General features: G+C 40.8%; 1 protein-coding gene across 1 annotated transcript in view; it reads right to left on the bottom strand.

Moving 5' to 3' along the window:
• Positions 1-3,737: 3,737 nt before the first annotated feature.
• RBM27 (RNA binding motif protein 27) overlaps positions 3,738-13,603 on the bottom strand; it is a gene marked incomplete in the record, with an annotated part of 39,484 nt that continues 29,618 nt past the window's right edge. Inside the window, 1 exon segment of the mRNA XM_060271696.1 lies at positions 3,738-13,193. Coding sequence (XP_060127679.1) covers positions 13,107-13,193 — 87 coding nt within the window.

The following is a 13,603-nucleotide window of genomic DNA, read 5'->3' as shown; positions in this document are numbered from 1 at the left end:
TCTGTGTCTGGACTGCAGCTGGTGCTTGAATTATAGGGCAGTGGCAGAGGAAGGGGGTGTGATGGGGGCAGTCCACCCCAGTTGCCACCACCGAGGGGGGTGAGAAAATGCCGGGTGGCTCACTCTCCTGGGAGAGACGTGGTGGCTTGGGCGTGTGTAGGCTCTGCGCTGTCCAAACGGTCCGCCCGCTGCCTCCCCCCCCCAGCGGTAGGGTGGCTGAGTGAGAGGAGACAAGCAGACTCCGGAGGCCCCATGGGGCGGCCTGCCCTGGCTGGCCTCACCCCAGGCGCCTGATTGGCTTGCTCCGCTGCTGTTATAGGGGAAAAGGTAAGGAGGCTGTTAATGAAATCTACATGCCCTACCACCTGACCGTCGCAATTTGAGCTAAATCATGCTGTCCATAGATTGTTCATTGGTTTGAGGGGGCAGGATTGTCCCATGCAGCTCTATGAACATGTCACTGAAGTTAGGAAGTTCAACTCCTGCAGGACAGGAAATGTCTAGGGAAACGATAGGTGCATTGGGTCTCACCACCCAAGAGGAACCCAGTCCCTTGAATGGAGCAACATTATGCAAGGACACAGTGATCCCTAGGAGACATCTCCATACATATTCATTTCTTATGTATTCAGAAGATTTTTATGGCTCCCCTTCAGTTAAAATGGTAAAAACCGATATACTGTACAGGGTGATTCATAATGAAGTATACAGTTTCCAGATGCTGTAAGACAGTAACAGGCAACGACATGGACCACAATGGCAAACTGTGAGGTAGATGTACTCATAAAGTTTGTGTTCTGCTACTGAGGGAAGTGATGTAGGTGATAGTGCATGTGTCACATGACTAGTCAGGCAAAATGGCTGCGTCTGTCGTGCTGAAGGCGTTTTGTGTTCTTGAATTGAGCAAACCGGAATCTGTAACTGTTGTGCGACGGCATTTTCAATCGCGATTCAGGAAAAAACCTCCAAGCAGAAAATGTATCTACGATTGGCATAAATTTTTTGAAAATACGGGCTGTTTGTGCAAACTTAGAAGTCCTGGATGACCATGTGTATCGGAATAAGTCATTGGTAGTGTTTGCACCGCCATTCAATGAAGCCCAGGAAAATCAACACGTAGGGTGAGTCGCATTTGGGCAGAAATGGATTACCGGTTTGATGTGTGTTGTGTGACAAAGGGTGCACACATAGAACATCTGTGACTGTTTCTAAAAAAAACTTTCAACATTCCCCTACAATTCTGTTACAGGTAACCTAAGATATATTACATTCTTCTTCTTTTTACAGTGCGTTGAAAATGTATACTTCATTATGAATCACCCTGATGGTGATGATGATAAAAATATGAGAAAGGCAGTCAAAGGAAAATAATAAGGTTCAGCAGAATGGATAAAACCAGCTAGATTAAAACCAATTTACACTACATGCTGGAATGCCCAGGCCAACAAAAACAACAACAATAGATGCTGAAAAGTTGGTTCAGGGCAAACTTCCCATAGGAAACATTCTATTTTCTCACAGATTGGTGGACATTTTGCTAATTTGTCAGTAACATTCCAAGCCCATTTTTTCAGTAAGAATGAATTAAATATATCTGGCAGGAAACAATATATATAGTCCAATGACTTAAAACAAAAAAAACGAAGATCCCCGAAAGAATCTTGTTGATACGGCAAAAGTTTCCAGTAAATACCCAACTTTGTCAGCATTATTGATTGGTTCTGGCAATACACGTTCATGCTTCATATTATTCAGCTGTTGCTGTTGAAACAGATCAATGGGCAGTGTGAGCAGCAGTAAGTTTTCACCAGCTGTTGAACACTATTTTGTGTTCCCCCTTTCTCCATGAAGCAGCTAGCCTGTAATTCACTTTGCTGTGAATGACAAAATATTTATTCAAATTCCACTAAGGTTTGCTGCTTTTAATGCAACTCATTGGCTGGAATCTTATTCGCCTTTGTGTAGACATTTTATTTTCAACATGTTAATCAGATACAATGTAGAAAGCACCTTTTTGCAAATAACTGAGACTATACTGAAATATAGTCCAATAAAGGATCATAGACATAAAACGGTTTCTTTTAATCTTCTAACAAAATGTTTTATTAATGTTTTTGTTTTTAATTGAATGTTTCACCCAAACCTAATCTGTAGAGGGCTGTGGACTGCTGACAACTATGAGGAACAACCAAAGAAAGGAAGAGATTCTTCCAAACGAAAAAGAAGTGTTATACTGTACTTCCTATTCCCTGGCTTGGATCCTAAGTGGCTTCTGCCTTGTTGGGAGGAGGGCTGAAACAGTAGTCTGAAACACAACAGTTGGAGTCGAACATCACCCAGAGGGCCACAGGTTTCCCATTCCTGCTTTATATTGCCTGTACTCAACCATGATTGTGATGAATGGGTCCTCTGTAACAGGCGCCCAACATTGGGGAGGGGGGGAATGTCACATGTGTATGACGTTACACGCATGACACCCCGCCCCCCCCAACCCAGCCAGACATCCACCGGGTGTATTATCTGGAGGGGGCTGCCCGCACACAGCTCCTCCGCAGCAGAAAGAGGATGCCGGCTGGGATAGAGAGAGGCTGCGGTGTGCGAGGCGCCCGGCTGCAGCTGCTCCGTCCCCGGGTCAAGCCAGACCCGAGGGGCGGAGATAGGCTGCGGCGCGCAAGGGATTGGGCGGACGGATTGGTTCACCTTCGCGCTACCGAGCACTCAATATTGGGTAGGCTGAGCCCCGTGCCCCAAAATATTGAGGTAGCAGAAGCCCCCTCCGCCCCCTATACTCGGCGCTGCTGCTCTGCAGTGTTGCTGTGAGCACAGAGGGCTTCTCCACTCTTTTCAGGCACGGTCCACGCTTTAAAGCTCTGCGTCCAAGCAGTCTTTTATGCTCCAGAGCTGTGGAAACCTGCACTTTAAGCTCAATCGGAGCAAACAGCAATCCACGGAAAACCCGAATCGATGTTTGCTCTGACTGAGCGCTAAAGAGCGAGTCTTGTTGTTTGCTCAAGAGCCTTTTCCACAACTGCAACAGAAGTTCTGAGATGGTGCTTTTAAGCAGACCTGTGCGCCTGGAAAGAGCAAGGCAAAATATAAGGGCATCTAAGCCCTAAGTGCCAATTTTTGCATCACATTACCAAATATTTCAAAGGGGTATCTTGTGATAGAGAGAGCTGCAGCAGATGGTTGTGGCATGTTTAGATAGCTGTTTTGCTCTAGAAGCCTGGCAAATCTGGGTACTTAAAAAAAGTGACAACCCACAAGCAGACTACATGAATCCTCCGCATGTTGTCACTTGCCCTTCCTGACCCACATTTACTAGAAACCAATATTAAAACAGTCGCATGTTGGACCTGCAACTCTCTCAGAAACATGACTAGGATTAGTGTTTGGATTTGCCTGCTTCTTAACATCAGTGCTCACTGAAACCTTCATTAAACTTTGAATGCAAAACGTAACAACCGAAGTGGGAGGAAAACAAAAACCCCAACATGTCACCTGAAATTAGAACACTCTCTTTCCGTTTGCATCCCCCCCGGTTTGTAATTAATTGTAAAAGCCAAACAGAATAGTGGTGTGCTTGACTTTGGGGGAGAATAAGCAGTTGCACAAAAAGACGTGCGGGGTTCATCACATGCTTGCTGAAATCCCATGTACGGTGTCAGAGCTGACAAGCCATGGCTTCCTGTGCCATTTTAACTATGTTTTATTAAGGAGTGGGACCCGCTGGGCCTTGTAACTGGCACAGCTTCCTTCTCACATACCAGCTGAATTCCCACCACTGCCTCAGACACTCTCTGGCTGGATGCATTACATGGTATTTTTAGAAGCCCTGCGTGCCATCTTCTGTCACATGTCTCTTGAGATTTTTCCACTGTTTTTCACCCATCAAAGATATATCCTGTTGTTTTGTACTGGTTTCAGCACTTGGGGAAGGAAACAGGGAGGTCTTAGATCACACTGCATTGTTAAACAGTGCAGCTGAAATGAAACAAGATGTGCACATGTTACATGTTATGACAGAAAATATCTAGAGGTGGCTTTCAGCCGCCTGCTCCCTGCAACAAAATGCCCAAGAAATTCAACACCTCAAGCCACAGTGGTCTGTTTGCTTGCTCCCAGTTTTTGCCTCAACGTTCAATTCTACTTCTGCATCACACAACCTTCTCTGACAACAGGTTTGTACTGAGCATGTGCAGGGGACACCCTTATGGCTGCCTAACATTGGCCACAAAAATGCCTTTTAATCAAAACTGTAAGCGTGTTATACAACTCATGGATTATGGCACATTACTAGAGATGCTCTCATGGGATTCAGAAAACAATTTCCCCAAACGCAAACATAGAAATAATTCCATCCAAACCACCCCAGCAAAGTCTATGGTACGGTAGGAAAACATACATCACTTGCCAACTTCTCGAGATCATTTACCACAGCTTTAATTCATACAAAAACATGCCATTTCTCATGGTTTCCAGTGGTAGCTGGTGCCCACTGGGCTGGTAGAGTGGAATCAGGGCCACCAACAGGAGCCAGAGCCAGCGCCAGAGCCAATGACAGGTGGAGCCAACTCATTCAAGGTGTGCCCCAATCCTCCACCCTATTAAGTTCAGAAAGTGTTGCCAAGCCCTTGGCTGGTTGTAAGAAGGCAGGCAGGTGTGGGCTAGATAAGGGGTGCCCCATTCCATACCCTCCAACATTTCTCTGATGAAAATAGGGACGTCCTAAGGAAAAGCGGGACATTCTGGGAACAAATAAGAAACTGGGACGTCTTCTGTAAATCTGGGACTGTCCCTGGAAAATAGGGACAATTGGAGGGTCTGCCATCTGCCCTAATGAATCAGCTTCCACTAATCCTTTCTACTCCAAGTTAAGCATGAGCCTAAATTTAAGAATGTATCTTTCTTAAATTGCTGAGCTTCAAATGTTGAATCATTTTCTAATGATGTCATAGAACCTAGTCCCCATCCACAATTTCTTATTATAATGGTGTGACCTGACTCACCCTTAAAAGAAATGAATATGTATATGGAGGGAGTGGAGGTGTAAGATTTAAATAATATATAATATAGGACTGCAAAATGTATTATTTAAATATATACATCACTTTCTGTGTGTGCCCTGTCTCTCTCTCTCTCTCACCCACACTCACCCACACACCCTCCACAAAGATATACTTTTCTTCACAACAAACATTTTGAAAGCTGGAAAGTTCTGTGAAACCCCAAAGTTATGATGGTCTAATAAAAGGCAGCATCTTTAAAACATGGCTATCACCTAAATACTAAACCATTTCGAATAAACTGTCATGTGAATGAAACCACAGTGAGCTCTTTGGAAGAAGCATGGGATTCAAGCACAGCAGACAGACAGACAGACAGACAGACAGACAGACAGACAGACAGACAGACAGACAACCATACATATACAGCCTACGACTAAGTAATGAAGGAAAGAATTTGGGAAAGCCTTTCAAACAAAAGGTGTACTTTGAGCACAAGAAGAGTAGCATCAGCATAGAGTATAACCCTCGCTGCTTATGAAATGGATTTCAAATGTTCAAGGCCTGCTCTCTTCAAAAAGTGTTCCTTATCTTTCCCTGACCTGTGAATAACCCAAAGTCACTCTAAAATGTGAATCCAGAAAGTGGATGGAGCTGCTGTTTGACATATTTTTGGCCACAGGAGACCATACCAGGAGTACATTATAGTGGCTCGACTCCAAATAATTTTCACATGAATTACTAAAGTGCCATAAATGTATAATTTATTAGCATTTAAATAAATCACAGAGACTATGAGTGCTTTAAAGTTATCAGCATAAAGATGCACAGAATACCAAATTATAATTACTTAAAAAAGGTTCTTCAGTACAATAACCTCATGTGTACTATACTGCATGTTCAAAACAAGATGAGCAGAGTTAAGCACCAAGATGATCATTTTCAGACTGTGCTCTGGAGAACCTTTGATAAAGTTTATTGGGAGATATTCAGTGAGCAGATAAGGTCATGGCAGGCAAACTTCTCTGGAAGGTGGTTCACTCACCACAACCTACCCTTAAGTTATGGTAAGTAATTGTAGACCAGGGTGGGGAAAGAACTTGCGGCCCTCCAGAGTTGTTGTTGGGCTCCACTTTCCTTCCATCCCAGCCAGCATGACCAATGGTCAGGGATTATTGGAGTTGCAGCCCAACATCACCTAGTCCTAGACATTCCCTACTGAGTGGTCGCCTGAGAGTGGTGGAGGGGTGGGGGAGGAGAGAAAATGAGCTATTGCTTTAAGTTGCTAGGAAAAAAAACAACTGGGAAAGACACAAGCCACCTAGTCTAATTCTATCGCTTACCTCGTTTTCACAGCCAAAACTCGGAGGACAAAAATGACCCATGTGAAGAGCAACTTAGTTTATTAATTTTGACATCCTTCCTTCAAATCACTGTGGTTGGAGTGCACTGGGAAGATCATTCAATCAATCAATCAATCAATCAATCAATCAATCACTGTATTTGTTTGCTGCCTTTTTAAAGTTAAAACTATGCTCGAGGCGGCTTGCAACATATAAAAAAAATTACATAACTACAAATATAACTAAAGTAGTCATAAACAATCGTTGAAACATGAAAAAATACACAACCAATTTGAACAATGTCCCCATAAATCATGAGATTCAAAATAAAGATATGAAAAATTAACGTCAACAACACCAACAATCCCCACCCACTTTTAATCACTGTGATTAAAAACTGGACCTGTCCATCAAAACAAAAGACCCTGCCCCAGTTCCTTCACCCCACCCATCTTGATTAATTTCTCAGAAAAGAAGAGAGGGGTGGAGGAGGTCATGTGCTTGACATTTTGGAAGCAACAGAGCTACTCGAAAGTTGAGGATTCCTTGATTCACCCTGATGTGACTTGTTAACAATGCAAGCCAATTCGGGAATGTGAGAGTCTGCCTTGAATCATCCCAATTTACCTGGTTATTTGGAATACACAGAGCCGATGCACACCCCTAGAATGCACTGGCTGTCTTGAGAAGTGCCATGTTGATGAGAGCTTACAAATAATGGTGGCCAATACGTCCACACCATACTTTTAATTCACACCTACGCCACTTTTAACAATCATGGCTTCCCCCGAAGAATCCTGGGAAGTGTAGTTTGTTAAGAGTACTGGGAAGCAAAGCTCTGTGGGGGGGATAAACTACAGTTCCCAAGATCCTTTGAGGGAAGCTGTGACTGTTAAAGTGACATAAGCCTCTTTATGCAGCATTCTGAACTTTCAAAAGCTATTTCATGATATGTTGGGATTCCAGTATGGCCTAGATGCAGGTCATAAATGCTCCTTTTTAACCTTTATGCAATCTTTATACAAACATGCCCACAAATGCAGAAGGCTCTTGCTAAGCAACCTGGCAGTGACATTGATCCAGCAGTTCCCCAAAATTACACAAAAAAGAAAAAAGAAAAGATTGAGGCACTTGCCTACTGGTGCTGAAAGGATGGAGTACTGTTGGCGGGAGGATCCTGTGTTCTGCACGCTGTGTCAAGGCTCAACATGCAACATCAGCCTTTTCTATCACAACACTGCCACAAAGATATAAAATTGAAATCCTCAATAACTGAAAGAAATTTATGAATGTTTATTTTACAGTACGTCTAAATGGCTAGCTGAAAGAAAATAATGCAAACCAGTACGAAAACTGAAAGATCATCATAATCTGTCTTGCTGCAGCAAAGGCACATTTCAGTTTACTGTATATTGGAAACAAAATAAAATGGCCAAAGATATTATGAAGTGCATCATATTTCTTGGGCAGACATAGCTAGGTCACAACAGATATTGCTTTTAAATATGTTTATCTGCAGATTAACATAAAGACTGTTCTGTAGAGTCTCCAATAAATGGGATTTTGTTTTGTGCGTCGCCTTCCTCCCAGGGGATCTGAGCTCAGATTCAGCTTGCAGATGAAGATGGATGAAGTTAAGCTTGACAGACATAAATAATGCAGCCTGCTAGAAGTCACACTGTAGCATAGCTAGGCGCACCTACTTTCAGGGGAGGTGGGATACAGGTAGCAATGAATGGATAGATAGCTTTTTCCTAGTGTTCAGAGAGGTTCACATCATTATCTTAGTTATCTTTATAATAACCCTGTATGGAAGGTGGGTATTATTACCCCCACAATCCACATGGGAGAAAGAGCATGGCCATCACATAAAAACATTCACCATTTTTGTACCTTTTCTCATGTATTGCTTCTTCCAATACTTTTGGGTCTTGCTCATGAGGATAAGCTCTTGTACAGATGAGGCCTGAGAGCCAACACACACAATGCTGACCCAAGATATTTTGCTGCTCAAAGCAGGGATGAGATAGGACCCATATAGCACCCATGGCCCATCTGGAGAAGGCCTGACTACAGGCAAGCCTTGAAGGCTTTTAAGCAGAGGTTGGTCATCTGTCATGTATGATCTGGCTGAGATTCATGCATTGCAGGTTAGGCTAGATGACCCTTCAGGGTCCCTTCCAACTCTACAATTCAATGATTCCATGCCACGTTGGGGTTTGTAAAAGCCTTCCAGAATTTCCCTCAGTTTTATAGAGAGCATGAAAACACATCATGCCCTCAGATGACAGATTCAGTGATCTAGCTAAAGTCTTTCTGCTCTCAGTAACAAAAAATTTAAGGATTTCATTACTGTACCACTGTTGTTTATGCAGGTATGCAAGTACTGAAGATTAGAAATAAAGGCCATTTGGGGTGGTGGATTAGAGCCAATTTAACATGTACATATTTCTCATTAATCTTCAACACAGAGAAAGATCTAGGCTGCATCAAACTTCTAGAAGTGTCCCCAACTGCCAGGGGTTTTTTTTGTGGGGGGGGGGGGAGGGGATCTTTACACATGTAAAGGTGTATTTTTAGAGCAAAAGAAAACATATTATCACAAAAGCTCACAAGCTGCTTCAAGACCAGAATGGGAAATCATTCACAATCACAGTGGGCAACCTCAGAGAATTTAATTTCTCACAGCATAACAATGGCTCTCTGATGGTGCACTACCATGGGCCAGCCTAATTTGGGAATTACTGTTCTTCGTGTCTTGGCTCTTAAAAGGTATGGCCTAAAAACAGAGGAAGCAAAAATTACTCAACCTAGCAGATCCAGGTTGCCTAGGTGCAGAATTGTTTAGAGATCCCATGTACCTTACCTTGAGTTCAAGGACATACAGGTAAATCTGTTTTCATAAATTACTGGGGTTTTCTTGCTTTTGCCCTGAAGTGAATTTCAGAATAGTGAACAATATCCTTTAGTTACCATCATCCTAATACTTGACATCTTACTATCCCTCCCTCTATACCATCGTCATCAAGAGAACTCCACCACCTGTTTTATTAGAGTTAAGTTGTAGGTAAACATGATTAAAAAGCACACTATTGGTTTTAACCATGTAATAAAAAGTGAGCTTTTCGGCTGTAATAATTTTATATTATTATTATTAATTTGTTGTAAGCTGTCCCCCAAATGATACAAATTCATTGGAAAGGTGAGGTAAGATAATTTTCCAGTTCAGAATAGTTAAGTAGGGGCAGGGCAGTTAAGTTGTCCAAGAATTTTCCTGAAAATTCTGTCACAAACCTGCTGTTTATCTCAAACTGCCCTTCCTGAGAGGAACAAATAGCAAAATTCTGAGGCAAGCATTCACATCTGTCACAGGCTTAACCAACCTGTATTACTTCCATAAAGATACCCAACATTTTACCACAAAAGAACTGCACCTTCTCTCCGACTGCTTGTGTCTATGTGTATGAATATGTATACATATGTATTTATTATTAACACACACTCTGCCCCAAGCACTCACACGAGTAAATCTTGGAAGAAATGAAGCAATACAGCTCTTTTTCTGATTATAATTTTTTGGGAATGGCTATTTTTCCAAATTTCAATTCAATATGCTTTATGCCTTTTTCGTTTGTAGTTTTACGCCATTCCATATTATTTCTTTATTGCAAAAAAGTCAACATGCATCTTAGAAATTCAGAGTGTAATCAATAAAACAAACATTACATGTATGAATTTAAATGTATAAACAGTTAGAAATCCAACAATATCTCCTAATATACTATTACACAAGTTCACAATCTTGTAAAAACTATAATACAAGTTTACTATACATTGAGAGGAATTTACCATTCCTTTTCACATGATTTTGTTAAAAACTGTTGAAGCATCTCCACTTTATGTGGGCATATATTTTTCAAATCAGTTTTCAGATGCTAGGCTTTTTTATGCGCAAGGATTTAAAACAAACCAACCAAAATTTTTATACCACAGTTTAATTGACAGCTTATATAGTAGAAGCATTAATATCTGTAAAGGTTTAGGGGGGTGATTCACTGACCATTTACATTGTGGCATTCTTCTGGATTGCAATGGGATTACACACTAAGTGGTCAGTGAAGTGGTACTCCTTGTGTAGTTGCCTTTTATTTCAGATTGATTTATCACTCTCAAGTCACTTAGTAGGTGTTATATTATGCTGTCCATCATAGCTTATGAATGCAGAAGTGACAATTCCACAGCAATAAAAAAGGAAGTGTTACCAGAAGTTACCTACCTAGAAACACAAATGGTATCCTACTAAGTTCTAATACACAACACAGGGAGATCCATAGCTATGTCAAAATGAAGGTCACTTTGAACTAGTTTTCCTTTCTCCTTTGTATTAAGTGAGTTACTACTATGCTGCCCATCACTTACATTCTCAGTAACGTAATAGTATGCTTTCAATACATGGGTTCAGGGGCACAACTCATTTTTGTGCTTCTGGCCTGAGAAATCACATTTAAGATGTCACCAGAGGATTTATGTAAGCCAACAAATATTTTAAAAGAAAAGAGGGGGGAACCCCCATTAAATAAATATTTTCCCCATGGCCCCTATTCTTTCTTGCTCCCCATGAAAAAAAGCCAACACTCTGAGCAAGGACATCCATCCTGTTCTGAACAGTGTGCTAACAAAATGTTATTTTAAAACCATATGAAAAGGAATCCTATCCGGTCTACCTGTGCCAAAGGCTATTGAAATTTCTTTTACAGCTTCATTCGCTCACTGTAATCTTCCGGATACAAAAATACAAGAATTCTTATGGAAATCTAGATGCTGGTAGTTTTAGTACACAAAAAAGCAAAATATTTACACAATTATACAGTTTTAAGAAAACCCTGTACAATATATATATATATACACACATATATAAATCCTTTGTTCCCTCTATCATTTGATTAAACTGTTCAGATTCAAGCATTTTTCTGCAATGGGTCAGTATATGTGATGGCCACATACTGAGTCACAGGCATTCCAAAGACATTGCAGGCAATGGGGGGGAAGAGCAAGGCTTTGCCTGTTACGGTGTGCAATATTCGTGCTTTCTTCTTCTAACGTAATTCACTGAGATTAAACATTAGTCGGAATGTAGCAATAATCTAGAAAATAAAGGTCTTTGTGTAAAGGGCAAAAAACTGCTGACAGATTACACTCCTCTCCAAGTATGACTTGGAATTTAAATTGATACTACGTTGGAATTTACATACCACAACACACACAACAGTACCCAAAAGAATAGGAAGAACAGAGTGCTTGACTTTATGTAGCTAGCTGAGATCTAATGTAGTACGTCTGATACTTAAGAGAGGATAAAGTACCTTTTGCAGTAATACATTTTAATAGAAAACTTCAATAATAATATTTTTTACTTGCTTGCATTAGTGTTCCAGTACCACAGGAGTTGAGAAGAGTACTGTTTGCTCAGCTTCTTTGCCTCTTAACATTCAGAACGCTGTGGCGTAACATATTTTCCTATATAAAATGGCCCTACTGTGTACTGGTATGCCAGTACACAGAGGCACCAAGAGTGGGGGGGGGGGGATCTACAGGACAATGTGCTTAGGCTTAACAGAAGCAAGTGACACATGAGTTGAGTATGAAGATCTATTGCCCTGCAAAACCAAAATAGTTTAATACGGTTTCTACTGCAAACTACCCCAGCTACTGTTAGGGGGAAAACATAACCAAACAGCATGGAAATAAAAAGCATCTAAATTAATCAGTCTCTTTTCAACATTTCTTTTACCAAAGTTCCTCTCTTTAGAGTTAAGCACAATATTATTAGAAGTGATGGTCTCATATCATTTTAATGATTTTGACTTAGGATTTTCTGTGTTAAAGAGAGAACAAGTTGCTTTGAATACTGTGGAGGCTTGACCTAAAAAGATTTTTTAAAAAGCTTATTTAGCTACAGAGGACAGAAAATGAACTCAAATGGCTGGACACTTTTAAAAGCACTTGGATGTATTTACTCATACCAGCTATTCATCAAGCACTAACTGCTCTGTTCATTTTAATAGGATTCATGCAGGAGGTCCATGGATGCTCCGTGAAAGTAAATGTGGAATTCACAGAGCATTGGTAAGCTGCACCCAAAAAGTAGTAAGGCTGGGCTATGTCTGAAGATTAGATTGAGAAGAACTTCATTATTAGACAAGAACAGCTGTCATCGATGTGGACTTGTTTGAATGTGGAGATGGACAGCATTGCCCTGTAATTCTGCTAGATAGCTGAATGGTCTCATCCACAGTAAGATTAGGTGCAATTCTTGACAGGAGTGAAATGTACTCAAACTGAATAACGTGTCTGCCACCTAACTAAGGGACTTTTGAATTACCAAATTCCAGGAAATGTTGACGTATAAATGAACTTCACAGAAAGCTCTCATCTCACACTCTACATTACTAAATAAAGGCTATAAAGCCATTGATAGCTTGAAAAAGGTCCATATTTTAAAAACAAAATAAACACAAGTTGGGCTTGAAAGATTCATACATTCCATCTTCAGAGGATCACAACCACCTTTGCAACACTTAGCCTTTGGCTGATCGTGGCTACTTATTTGTTAAGTTTAATATCTCAAACTCACACTTGCTTTCTTGTGTGTATGAAAATAAAAACAAAAACAATTTTTGGCTCATTGACTTCCTTTAAATATTTTTTTAAAAGTTTTAGTTCAACAATTCTAAAACTATTGATTCCATTTCAAGTTTCATCTTCTCCAGGAACGAGATTCATCTTCATCTTCGTCTTCATCATCATCATCTTCAGGCAAAAATAAATCTGAAGCTTCTGTTTCCTGAATAAAGACAAAATACAATATCCTTATTTTTTAAATGTATGATGCCACAATAGTCAGTTGCAACCTTTTGGTCCATATCAGTGATTCTACTTGACTTGTAAAATGTGGGCAAAATTTTCCTTTGGGTATTCCTCTAAATACGCTACATGCCAGGGTTAAACATGCAGAGAAAACATAGCAAAAATGGAGCTGTGTGGTGAAATGTGACAACTGAATCTGAGTGCTCTGAAGTGATTAGAGAGCATAATGGATAGGGCCTTCTCAGCAGCGGCCCCTACCTTATGAAACACCTTCTCAAGGGATGTGCTGGCCACTTCAGCTTAAAAACCCCCAACACTTTTCAAATAGCCTTTATGTGTCTTACTGGTCATGCAGTTGTTTTTTGTGGCTCTGGAAATAGAATTAAA

The sequence above is a fragment of the Zootoca vivipara genome, chromosome 2 (assembly GCF_963506605.1).
Source record: "Zootoca vivipara chromosome 2, rZooViv1.1, whole genome shotgun sequence".
Taxonomy (NCBI): Eukaryota; Metazoa; Chordata; class Lepidosauria; order Squamata; family Lacertidae; genus Zootoca; species Zootoca vivipara.
Note: the sequence above shows the minus strand (reverse complement) of the source record. Positions and strands in the feature narration are given on the sequence as shown.